Source organism: Pectinophora gossypiella, chromosome 22 (assembly GCF_024362695.1).
Source record: "Pectinophora gossypiella chromosome 22, ilPecGoss1.1, whole genome shotgun sequence".
NCBI lineage: Eukaryota > Metazoa > Arthropoda > Insecta > Lepidoptera > Gelechiidae > Pectinophora > Pectinophora gossypiella.
Window position 1 is genome coordinate 6511855 of NC_065425.1, and position 13816 is coordinate 6525670.

The 13816-nt window shown below is 41.1% G+C and overlaps 1 protein-coding gene across 2 annotated transcripts in view; it reads right to left on the minus strand.

The window, feature by feature from the left end:
- LOC126377103 (solute carrier family 10 member 6-like) overlaps positions 1-13816 on the minus strand; it is a 49191-nt gene that overhangs the window by 8165 nt on the left and 27210 nt on the right. For both annotated transcript variants that reach the window (XM_050024764.1, XM_050024763.1), the window contains exons 2-7: positions 4072-4253; positions 3464-3619; positions 2584-2717; positions 1808-1927; positions 1016-1190; positions 222-484 (exon numbers count right to left, since the gene is read on the minus strand). In XM_050024764.1, coding sequence (XP_049880721.1) covers positions 222-484; positions 1016-1190; positions 1808-1927; positions 2584-2717; positions 3464-3619; positions 4072-4234 — 1011 coding nt within the window. In that variant the 5' untranslated portion in view covers positions 4235-4253. The remainder of the gene's footprint in view (positions 1-221; positions 485-1015; positions 1191-1807; positions 1928-2583; positions 2718-3463; positions 3620-4071; positions 4254-13816) is intronic.

A 13816-nucleotide genomic window follows, 5' to 3' on the forward strand; every position in this document is an offset into this window, starting at 1 on the left:
CAACGGTCACAAGATACATAAATAAGAACTACAAATACAGAAAGGCACATCAGGCGGTCTTATCGGTCGTTGTTGATTGCTCATTCTTGAGCAGCAATTCCTTAAAAAAAACGATTCAAAGTGTAACTATGTTACCTACTGAATAAAGACATTTTTGAATTTGAATTTTGAATTTTTGATCGCAATGATTGGATGAAAAATATATAAAAATATCAACTCACCTCCCAAGTGAATAACTCGAAGATATACAAATTCGTTATGATGGCGAATATAATGATGAAGAGGAGTATCGTAGTTGAGAATCCTTTCAGGATCCTAACCATAAATGCTGCTATTTTAGGCGTCCATCTTTGCATTGCCAGGCCTATGGCCATGGGTACTATGAGGCCCACCACGAACGACGCGATACGGGCGTACGGGACGACGATGTTTGCGTTCGCGAACACCACTTGTCCGAGAGAGAATAACCATGCTGGCATGATACCTGAAATATGTTTTAGTTATTTATTTGCCGTCCACAACAATAGAGTGCAAAAATCGCCAATGCGCCGTTAAGCTTTCATAACATCAGGTTAAGGCGAGAGCCACGTAATATAGTATTTGTCGAGCCCAGGTGTAGGACAAATGCGCTTATATTTGCCCCACTTACCAAAGCAATCTGAATAATTAATGGTGTATAGGGTAATTAATTAGAGGAGCTCGGTGGCGCAGCGGTTCACGCGCTCGGTCTGCGATTGTTGAAGTTAAGCAACTTTCGCAAAGGCCGGTCATAGGATGGGTGACCACAAAAAAAAGTTTTCATCTCGAACTCCTCCGTTAGTCCCGGCTGCATTAGCAGTCGTTAATAACCACCATACCGCACTGGGCCCGCGTGGTGGTTTAAGGCCCGATCTCCCTATCCATCCATAGGTAAGGCCCGTGCCTCAGCAGTGGGAACGTTAATGGGCTGGTGATGATGAGGGTAATTAAGGTTTGTTTGATTGTCATGCAGCATTTCAATAACCTTAGGACTTACCAAAGCAAGCCAGCGTAGAGATGGAGGTCATAGCGAGTGATAAATTGAGGTTCCCTCCGAGAATAAAGGTCCATATATTGGAGGCGCCGCCACCGGGGGAGACCCCCGTGAAGAACATGCCAAGGCGCATTGCCGGCGCATTGGGGAAGATCAGGAAACCCAGGCCGAATGACATCTGAAAGGTAGGTATTGTTTTCTTACAAACGTGCTAATTGAATACAAAGTTTGATTTACTCGGTTTATTATTTTTCATTCATCAATCGATCCAGCAGAGAATATAAAAAATGTGGTCCAATCGATGGAACAACCAAGGTTTTTTTTAGTCGGGACCGTGTATCATCCATCATCAGTCAGAAATCGTCCACTGCTGGACACATGGGCTGGAGATGGGCCTCCCCCAAGGCTCGCCACAATGACCGATCTTCTGCTGCCCGCATCCAATGGTTTCCCATGACCATCAGGGCATTGGTTCACCTTGGGGAGCCTACCTACGTTGCACTTTCCAGTTCGCGGGCGCCACTTGAGAACCTTCCAGCGCCATCGGCCGTCTGTTCCACTAGCGATGTTACCGACCGTGTATTAGTGACATTCGTTAAACACGTAGTCAGAGGTATATCACAAGATGAACTAAGTACCCACGCCTCACCGAGCTTTCTGTTAGACCAACTTGATAGACCAGTATCGCAGCGTATAATGGTCCAGCCACTGTGTTAGTGAAAATTGGTTAAAACAAAACAAAAAATTAGTAGTTCTTCTCAAAAAGTGTAAACAAATAGACATTTAGGTACTCACAAGTGGCATGAAGATGAACTGTCCACACATCCCGATGACGGGTCCTATGGGTCGCTTTAGCACTTCCTTCACCGTCGGCCAGTGCATGGCGCAACCGAAGTTGATGAAGATTAGTGATACCTGGAATATTACTGTGGATTAGTACATAACCACAGACAGGACACTCCACACAAGAATGTTATTACTCTCTCGTAAATGCGAGCGAGACTGTTCGCACGCTTTTTCCCCTAATATTTAGCGGCTAAGGACTAACTAACACCCAGAGGGGATAAGGTCGGCGCCCGATACGAATCGGTGCGGGGCAGAGACAGCAGATACCTGTTGAGCGTTATTTCAACTCGAGCTGTTAGTGTGAACCTCCCCGCATCGAAGGACGTACCTAATACTTATACGATCGATAATTACTCTAGCCCCAGAGGCGAGTAATCTGCTCGCTACAAAAGCACTTCAGGACCCCGATTCCGACCCCACCAGCGTGGTCGGCGATTTCCCTCATTCAGTGCTTATACTATCGGTCCAATAGGGTCGACTGATTCTTTCAAATATAATCCCCTCAGACGACGCCCTGAACCAAGGTTCGCGCCCAACTGGGCACCCTCAAGCCTATTGTCTAACATTTTTGTACCGGGTGAGAGCTCTCAGCGCTCCCCATTTGTCCGGCCAAGTAGTTAATGCTATCTGAGCCAAAGCTACAATAATATAGAAAAATCCTCCCGCATGTATTTCGGTACCCAAGCTGCGGAAATGCTGAGCATTTCGATGGTGAAAGTACTTACAAACAAAGCGACACTGGTGACGAAGATCCGGTCGATGATCCTCTCTGGACGCACCACCACGACTGGCAGCCGCTCCGCAGCCACTGTCGGGGCTGCAGACCCTCGCTTCACTGATACTGACATGTTTGTTCTTCCTGAAAGTTAAAATGTTAGATAGGTTTAATATACCTACAGGGTGTTAGTGACATCGTAACGAATACTGAGGGGGATGATTCAGACCATGATACTGAGTTGATATATGAAGAGGAATTTCCTGTCGAAAAAATTCATGAAAGTTTTAGTTTTGGTTCCATACTTTTGCAACAAAAATTCCAATTGATATCAACTGAGAATCATGGTCTGAATCATACATACTTTCAAGTGACACATAGCCACACCCCGGACACTTCATACAAACAACTTCGTTTTACACAGACACCACACATTGACATTATCGTACATGCGCATCTGTGTGTGTGACGTCTGACGCCATACGATTCAAGTCTAAACTGTGTTCGAGGGGGTGAGGTAAACCTAGCTCAGACGCTGGTGGGGGGCGGAGAGTTGCCGTTCTATACGTAGCATTATTCCTTATTCTATGACATAGCATAAACATCCTGTAGACCTCCCATCAATCAATCAGAGGGAAGTACGGAACATACACCACGGAGGTGTTTATAGTAAACCATTCGAGTTCTCAAGTCGCTCGAAGGCTAGCGGCGATATTAACATGTGCCAATACTGGGATCCGACCATTTTATATGCCTTCACGATCCCAGGCCGAACTAAAAGATACTCACTCGGTCACCCATCTAAAGATTATCTGCCCTCAACAGTGCTTAACTTTATTGATCGGTATCACGAAAATCATTCCATCATCATCATTCATCAGACTTCTTACCAAGGAATCGTCCGTAGACTCGTATCCTCCCAGTCCACTCATTATTATTCTCATCAGCTTCTGTCAGCTTGTATGTGGAGTTCCACGACCCTGATGCTATGTGGTCATGATCCGTTGCTATAACCATCTCGTCTCCCGCCAGCAAAGCACCATCACCTGAGGAAAATAATAAAATTTATCTATATATATATAAAAGCGATTGGTTACTGACTCACACATCACGAAATCTCAAAAACTACAAATGGTAATAGTCTAAAATTTTGCATGGTGATTCCTTTTAGGACGTAGGTGCTCACTATGATTCTACGAAATTCAATTCCTCATCAACCCTGTTGTCAGGGTTATTTTTGAGCCGCCAAAGACCCCTGGTATGACTCATTTAACGACGTACTTATATCAGAGAGAATAACCGGGAGCAACGGCTTACCGAAGCACGGATAATTTTAGTTTCGGACAATTGGATGATCAACCAATATCCTAACTAGGGTTCACAAAGTAATTTTTGTGGTTCCACCGGTATTCGAACCCCGGGACCTCCGTACCGTGAGCCCAACGCTCAACCATTGGACCATGGAGGCCAAGCTGCTAAATAAACAAATCCAACTTACTCTTGACCGTGACATTGACGTATTCAGTGTAGTCCATGTTGAGCTCGACGCTGGCTGGCAGGAAGCTGGCGGTCAGGTTGGGGATGGTCTGACAGAGCACCCACAGCGGGCATAGTGCCAGCAGGTAGATTATGATCAGGTGCAGCGGCCATATTGGACACATCTTGCACGGTTACTTTGTTCTGGAAAGACAGAGAACGGGCGTTCAGTTGAGTGGATTCAGTTTCACAATGGGTAGGTATAAAGACCACTGCCCTATTTTTCCCTTCTTCTTCTTTCGTGTGGGTTGAGATGTGGATTATGGATGGGGATGGTTTGGGTTCCAGGGTTTATTTTTCCCTAAAAAGTAGCATGGAGAAGAATGCAACACCGACAAGGGCGTGACTCTTAAATTAGTGGTGAGAACTAAAGACCGGTGGTCAATCTCATTGGCGTTAACGCAAACATATCTGGGCTATTATTTTATTTTGGGTCCCATAACCTGTCTCTCACGTTCAAACACGATTTTTATTAAAGCAAACAATTATTTTTTAAATAATTACACTATTGGTACATTTCTGATGTTATACTCGTGCTTTTATGTTCCACGTTTTTATCAAAATTATTTGAATTTAACCAAAAACACGGTAACTAAGTTGTACTTTTGAGTAACGCAGTTGTTTCCCTACAAAATTCCACTGTCCCTCTCATATATTTACTCCATATAAACATACATTACTTAAAAACTCTTCAAGACGCTATTAAAATGTAATATTTGCGGTAATAACACGTAATTTAATCTTTATTTTAACAATAATAAATATTATTTTCCTTTATCAGTTTTTAATTATTCCAAAATATTTATTGTGTCCCCGCGGCAAACCGAAAAATTACGAACACTATGTTACCATACGAAACTGAGTCTTAAAATTAGAATTTTGTATGCATTTGCGCCAAAAGTCGTATAACATATTCAAATATTATTGGGGCGCGGGGGGAGTGCGTGGCTTTGAAATTCGCCGAGTCAGTCGCGAGGACGCCGGCGGGATAGGTGCGTGTATTAATTGGGAGACCGCTGAGTGACCGCTGTGATAGGTGAGTTTTTTGAATATTGAATAATCTTTTACGTTATATCTTAAAAAAAAGGAGCAAATATTTATTGTACACGATCTGTTTTATAAAATGAATTACCATATGAGTGCTATTTTAGAATACACGTGGTTTCTACAACTGAGTTACCGATGCACTGCGTTACTGCGAAATGTAACGCAGTTGTAGCAATCGTAACGCAGTGGAAATACTCAAAGTTTTTGCTCAATATTTACAAATTTAATGGTTTTAATAATTTAATTTATAATTATTTCGTTACAGAGTGTCGAGTTTATCGTCCACAAGTCCCTAGTCAACAACGTGTTGACCATCGGTAGTGTTTCGAGCAGGGTAGCGTGCCTGATACTCAGAATATCATCTCGATATTCGCTGACTGTCATCCAGGCATACGCTCCGACCTCGGGACACCACGATGACGAAGTGGAGACTATGTATGAGGAGATTTCTAAAGCCATGCATAGCCATAAAAGCCACTACACGATTGTGATAGGGGACTTTAATGCACAGTTGGGGAAGCGTTGCGGTAACGAGCTGAGAGTGGGGCAATTTGGATTTGGGGTCCGGAACACCAGAGGCCGGATGCTGGCGGAATTTATGGAGAAGGATAACCTCTATATGATGAACTCCTTCTTCAGAAAGCCCGCACCCGCAAATGGACCTGGATAAGTCCCAGTGGAAATTATAAAAACGAGATCGATTTTATCATGTCGACAAAAAAGCACATATTCAATGATGTCTCTGTGATCAATGCCGTTAAGACGGGAAGTGATCACCGCATGGTAAGAGGCACATTGAATATCAATATCAAGCTAGAAAGATCGCGAGTGATAAAATCCACGCTCCGACCGGCGCCAGCCCAGATCCAAAAACCCGAGCGCTTTCAGCTCGAGCTTCAAAACCCGTTCGAGTACCTTGATAACTGCGCAGAAGTGGACGATATAAACGACCTGATGGTGGATGCTGTCCGTACGGTAGGTTCTAAACACTTTAGAACCCGCCGTACCAAAACGCAGAAACTCTCGCACACACACTCGAACTCATGGATAAGAGACACGAAATGAGGCTGCAGGACTCAGCGGATGTCTTACATTATAGACAACTTAATAGACAGATCTCGAAGTCTTTGACGAGCGACCTTCGCCAATTTAATACTACACGTATTAAAGTGGCTATAGAGCGGAACAAGGACTCCAAGGTGTTCGCAAAAGATCTGTCTATTGGGCAAAGTCAACTAACGAGACTGAAAACTGAGGACGGCAGAGTCATTTCGTCGACTCCCGAAATCCTGAGGGAGATTGAGATTGGAGTACCTGACGCACCTTCGATTTGCCGATGATATAGTCCTAATGGCTGAGACCCTGAAAGACCAGAACACCATGCTCGAGCATCTCAGTAACGCATCCCAACGAGTGGGTCTTAGCACGAACATTTGTGTCCAACGACCATGTCGCACCCACTCCAGTTCAGGTTGGGAACGTTACACTCGAAGTTGTAGACCAGTACATTTACCTAGGACAAATAATCCAGTTAGGTAAGTCCAACTTCGAGAAAGAGATCTCTCGTCGGATCCAACACGGATGGGCAGCGTTCGGGAAGCTGCGAATATCTTCTCGTTCAAAATACCTCAGTGTCTCAAGAGGAAAGTCTTTGACCACTGCGTGTTGCCAGTGATGACCTACGGCAGTGAGTCGTGGCCGCTTACTATGGATCCCGTGAGGAGGCTCTGTGTCGCTCAGCGGGCAATGGAGAGAGCTATGCTCGGTATTTCCCTGCTCGATCAAATCAGAAATGAGGAGATCCGCAGGAGAACTAAAGTCACCGACATAGCTCGGCGAATTGCAAAGCTGAAGTGGCAGTGGGCAGGACACATAGCGAGGAGAACCGATGGCCGCTGGGGCGGAAAGGTTCTAGAATGGCGACCACGTGTCGGACGACGCTCAGTATAGGCCCGCTACAAAGTAGACCAACGATTTGGTGAAGGTCGCGGGAAGCCGCTGGATGCGGGCAGCGCAGGACCGATCGTCGTGGAGATCCTTGGGGGAGGCCTATGCCCAGCAGTGGGCGTCGTAAGGCTGATGACGATGATGACATACATACATACATAAACTCATGCCTATTTCCCACCGGGGTAAGCAGAGACTATAGAATTCCATTTGCTGAAAACGTATTGAATGAATTTGATGTCCCATTAAATATATTTGAAAAATAAGACTGAATAGAGACTCAGACAGAAACTAATGTATGTTTAATACTGTTTTTTAGAGAAGTTTTGATTTTATTTTATTCTAAGAGAGTTTTGTTTAATTTGTCATGGTTTCAATTTAATTGTATTCTGTTTTTAATTGTTTTCAGTAAGTTAAACACCATAGATGCGGAAAGTTTACCATTATGTTACTTACTAAACTACTGCGTTACTTTTTTGTCCCCCATTTTTATGGAGACATTTTCAGAATTATAGCTAAAACTACGTAAGTATGTTTTAAAATTTTTGACTTTTTTTGATTATTTTTAATATATAAATGGCCTCCATAAATAAAGTGCTTGAACTGCTATTGCTTTCTATTTTATTAAAAAAGTTTATCTCATAAAATCAAAATTAGGTAACGAAGTGGTAAACCTAATCATAAAAAGATGTATTAGACTGAAATGTTTCGTTATTTAATAATATAAGTTCAAAAATCTTTTATCTTAATTTAAAAAAAAAAAGGTTTGAATTTAATGTGAACGTTCCCAATAATAAAACTACATAATGTAACAAAGTAACACAGTTGTTGTTTTTCTGCATCCTCCCTAGTATAAATATAAAAATAAGTGAAAAATAATTTTTAAACATCGCTGCAAAGTCCTGTAAAATGTGATTTAAATATTATTATTGTTATAATAGTAAGAAATATTAACAAACAATAGCATAAATAAAAAAATTTTTTTTTGGCGAATAAGTTAACCATGGGACCCAGAATAAAATAATAGCCCATCTACCCAAGAATCTTTGGCCATTTTGCAAACATTCAGTTAGAACTTACATAAGTTGACGATATAAGTACATTAACTGGATATTTGCAATAAGTACCCGAATACAAGTTCTTCAATATTTATTCATTTGCGTTACATTCATTTTTTATAACTGCCTTATGACGCAGTGGACTGTGCTTCTGTTGTCTCATTACGTCATAACGCTTAATAGCAATTTCTTCCAGATAATCTTCGAAGTCCGGAACATTAGGTATAAGTATTAAACAACAAACGTTGTAGGTGCCGCTTTTGAAGGATAAAATCAAATCAAATACACTTTATTGCACAGAACTTAATTTAGATTTTTTATTATTTAGAACTTTATTTTAATTGATTGCTCTATAGATGCCGTCCTTCGTTTACGATTGGTGCAAGGAAAATAAAGTTAGAACGAAATGAGTGCATTTTCAAATGAGGGCACCGTTGCATTGAATCTCACTACTTACTTACTTACTTGTAAAAACCGGATATTTCATACATAATACGCTATTATCGAATCAAAGCACGTTTTATTCTCTGCGTTCCTTTGAAGTACAGGATGCTCAGAAAATACGTAGGTAAGATGTTGAAAACAATGTATAAGTATTAGTCATTCACGCGTTAATTTACTTGTTGAAGTTGTAATATTATACACTTGTTTTAGTTCATTTTCGTAGTATTTTGTATTCTAAAAATACGTAATTCACAGTCAGTAGTAGTTTAAGTTTACAGTTTGGTGATAATTACGCTAAAAAAATATTTATTATAAAAAATATTATATTTTAATAAATAAATGTAAGTAGGTTGTGTATGTAGGTATATTAATTGTTATCACGTGAAATAAATAGGTAGGTTTTTATTCACTTTTGCATAATGCCCGCTGACCTGACTAATGACCGCTATTAAAATTGTAGCAATGTCATTTATAATTGAGATTGCATTATCAAAACACTGAAGTCCCAGACAGATTTAACGGCTTATGTAATTACTAATTAAGTAGTAGGTACGTTCATTTCATTAAGATAAAGACCATTTATCCGAATGAATTAGTTTTCCGTGTTAGCACTGTTTGGAGACGGCGTGCCTTAGGTGCGGTCACGAGTACTAATATGTATACACTTTGAAACCATGTCACATTTACTTTTTTGACAAATTAAACCGTAAGTCTCATTAAATGTCAAATATGATAGTGCGACAGGGTTCTAAAGTGGGTACATGATATTGCTCATGACTGTACATCTTCGTAGTAGTGTTAGGTTCGAATCCCGGCTAGCACCCCTGAATTCGACTTTACAAATACAAAAAATACAAATACAAAATGATTTATTTGTGAAACACAGGTAGAGTAGGGTGTTATACATATGAGTATAACACCCTACGAGTCCCTTTATGAGTTTGAATTCATATTTGGACCATAGATACATACATACATAAACCCACACCTATTTCCCACCGGGCGGGGTAAGCAGAGACTATGGAATTCCATTCGCTTCCTCCACATTCATCAATCGGACCATTGGACCATAGATACCTAAACGATATAACGTGTTTTCCAGGATTTGTGCTCGGTTAATGGCGATGGGCTCACCTCCTGTTACATGGGACTTATTATTACTCATACATACATACATACTTATGGGAATCCCGGTGGGGACATATCAGAAAAATCACTTTGTGATCCCTAGTTTGGTAGACTGATCACTCGATGGTCGGACAGTAAGATGATCCGTGCTTCGGAAGGCAAGTTAAGCCGTTGGTTCCAGTTACTACTTACGTAAGTAAGATGATGTAAGTGAGTAATCGTTACATGAGGCTTGTCAGGGGCCTTTGGCGGCTCAATAATTACCCTGACACGGTTGCTGATGTTGGTACCACCTCACAACCCATACGATAGAAGAAGTGGTTTGGATAAAAAAGGCACGTTTACCTATCAAAATTTTTAGATAAATATCTAAGTATAGCAAATAATTCAACGCAATATCTATAGTAGTAGGTACCTATGATAAATACAAATAAAGTTATAATAAAAAAAAAATAGTTTAGAAAACACTTCAAAAGTTCAAGTAGAATAAAACGTAAAACATACTTATTTAAACATAAAAAAATCGAAATAAAATTCAAGTCTCTCCCTCTATCAACCGGATTTGCTATTGAGCAAAGCACCAATAAAAAAGTAACATCATATATTTCACTATCGAAAAGCCGGGAGCACAACACATCACAGACCCACCTTCTGCGCAAGCCGTCACTATACTGAAGACAGCTGCTGCCGTATCAACAAATAAAAAACACACAAATCTCCGCTCATGACGCGAATTGACGTATCTGAAATTTTTGGCGAAAATAATTTGCTCCTTTTACAATTCTCAATAAGACACAAATCACTTAAGCAAAAAAATACGGATACGTCAGTTAGCCACGAATTATCTAAACGACAATGTCACTCAGTACATCACGCATAGCTAGCTATTAGATAAAATAGGGGTGCTACATAATGAAAATTTTAAAGCAACTTTAGTGGTTAGAGCGTTAGGCTTACGATCTGGATGGAGGTCCGGGTTCGATTCCCGATGGGGACATTGTCGGAATCACTTTGTGAGACTGTCCTTTGTTTGGTAAGGACTTTTCAGGCTTGAATCATCTGATTGTCCGAAAAAGTAAGTTGATTCCGTGCTTCGGAGGGCACGTTAAGCCGTTGGTCCCAGCTATTAGCCGTAAAAACATCTCCACCAACACGCATTGGAGCAGCGTGGTGGAGTATGCTCCATACCCCCTCCGGTTGATTGAGGGGAGGCCTGTGCCCAGCAGTGGGACGTATATAGGCTGTTTATGTTATGTATGTTACATGTAGGTTGCCTGGAAGATAAAGCTACTTAGCAATAAGAACTATATCTCTTTTGGTTTGTAACGACGTAATTTATGCTATCTACTCAGCTGGGTATATGCCTCCTCTCTTTCACGCCATCCTTTCCGGTCCTGTGCAAGTCTCATCCATTGCTTACCGACGTACCTCAGTCATTCGACCACCGGGCTGGTGGTCTACCTCGATATCGCATACCATCGCTTGGCCACCATTCAGTAACAGCCTTAGTCCATCTGTTGTCTTCCCGGCTTGCCAAGTGTCCTGCCCATCTCCACATAAGCCTAGCACATACATACATAAACTCACGCCCGTAATCCCTAATGGGGTGGGCAGAGCCACAAGTATTCAAAGACAACTTTGCAGCCACTGTTGATACGGAGTCCTAAGATGGATTATGATGAACCTTATGGTGATAAGGGATCAGCCTATCGCCCATAACATTAGCCCGTCATTTAGAGGACACAAACCCAAGCCTAGCGATTCGTATACAGGGTGTTAGTGACATCGTAACGAAAACTTTAAGGGGTGATTGAGGCCATGATTCTGAGATGATATCAAGTGGAATTTTCCGTCGCAAAAGTATGGAATTGAAAATAATTTAAAAAAACACAAAAATTTTCAGGAATATTCAGACTGAAAATTCCACTTGATATCGTATCAGAATCATGGTCTGAACCATCCCCCTCAGTATTCGTTACGGTGTCACTAACACCAATACCTACTTGTATGGCTACCGTACCGTACTTGTGTGGGGTGTAAGTGACATCGTAACGAATACTGAGGGGGATGATTCAGCTGATTATTCTGAGTTAATTGCAAGTGGAATTTTTCATCGCAAAAGTATAGAATTGAAAATAATTTAAAAAAAACTAAAAAAAAATCATGAATTTTGCGACGGAAAATTCTACTTGATATTAACTCAGAATCATGGCCTGAATCATCCCCCTGAGTATTCGTTACGATGTCACTAACACCGTGTATATCCAAAAACAAAGATAAAAGATGCTTATGTCTGTTATCCATGAAATTGGAAGGTTAAACGAAGAAAACTGTACAGCGCCATCTATGTTCTTTTTGTTTTTTTTTTATTTGGGAACGTAGCGTGGAAAGTCCCTTATTATGTATGTGTGCAATAAAGTCTGATATGTCATGTACTGTACCTACTAGTATGAACAGTATTCATCATCCCAATTTATTGTCCTATGAATTATTTTTATGTGAATTTATAATGGCCTCTGTGGTCCAGTGGTTGAGCGTTGGTCTCACGATCTGGAGGCCCCGGGTTCCCAAAATCACTTTGTGATCCCTAGTTTGGTTAGGACGTTACAGGCTGACCACCTGATTGTCCGACAGTCAGATGATCCTAGCTTCGGAAGGCACGTTAAGCCCTTGGTCCCGGTTACTCCTTACTGATCCTATGACCGGCCTTTGCTCGGCCTACATGGGACATAAAAACAGCTGGCGAGGAGTCAAGTGGGTGTATATAATATACGTCTCTGCCTACCCCTTTGGGGATACAGGCGTGATGCTATGCTTATGCCTAATTTGAATGTCTACATATAAACGTCCTTCTACGACATAGTCACTAAGTCAGTACACATCTTTCTCCAAACCACGTTTACATTTAAAACACCAATCAATATACCCAAATTCATACTACCAAAGGTTACAATTTGTATGAACGCCAGTTATATGACGGCAATATAATTTTGTTTTGATATAGCTCGATCGCAATGTAAAAATGCCTATCTCGCGTGGTTTCGGTCACGTACTGATAAGATGATAACAAAGTATTAAGAGGACTAATTAACGATAGGCAAATGTAATCCATTATTGCCTATAACCCAGGTAGTAAATCTATTATCGAGAACGGGAAAATGTATTTTTTTTTCCTCTAAAATGAGATACTTTTTACGAAACGTCAAAACGAAAGTTTTCCTTGGAGTTTGTATGGAAATACTGTCCTGTGACGTCATCAATAAAAGTGGTCAAACGTCGTACTCATTGTTACTTAATTCCTTAAAAAAAGATCGAAAATAAGTAGAAAAGTAAAATGAGTTATGTACCCTATTTACATCAGCCTGAAAATGTCCCATTGTTGGCCACAGGCCTTCCCTCAATCAAGCGGAGGGGGTATGGACCATACTCCACCACGCTACTACTTACTACGTATTTACTTAGGTACTTATTTATATGATATTAAACGAAACGTGCTTCGAAGGATTTTGTAGTCGGTCCCGGTTACTAACTTTACTTAAGTATGTAGTCGTTGATGTGACTTCTCCTTCAGTCGTATCGGTTTTCCGTTCCACTGAAGCAAGGAGGGGTAAGACGAGTGTGTGCGCCTGCGTTTTGCGCGAACGTCTGCGCACCTTAATAATATCCTGCGTATCTGACCGCTTCATGTAGTCGTTACATAAGTCATGTCTGGGGCCATTGGCGGCTCAATAGTAGCCCTAGGGACCAGGGTTGATGAGGTCGCTTATTGATCTCATAACCCAAATGACAGATGAAGGTATAATACATTTTTTTATGTTTTCCTTACTACCATGTCAGTGGCCAGCGCAGTCTAAACAAGGGGGTTAAAATGGCCACATCGAAGCAATTCATCTGAGAAAGAAATACTTATTGCGATTTGACATTTTTTTGCATTGCGCACGTACTTTTATATGCGCAAATGTCAAATTGTAATATTGCTTTCTCAGATGAATTGCTTCGATGTGGCCATTTTAACCCGCTTGGAATTAGTTTGAAACAACGATTTATAGTTCCCTTAGGAAAACCATTGCGACTTTTTGAAAA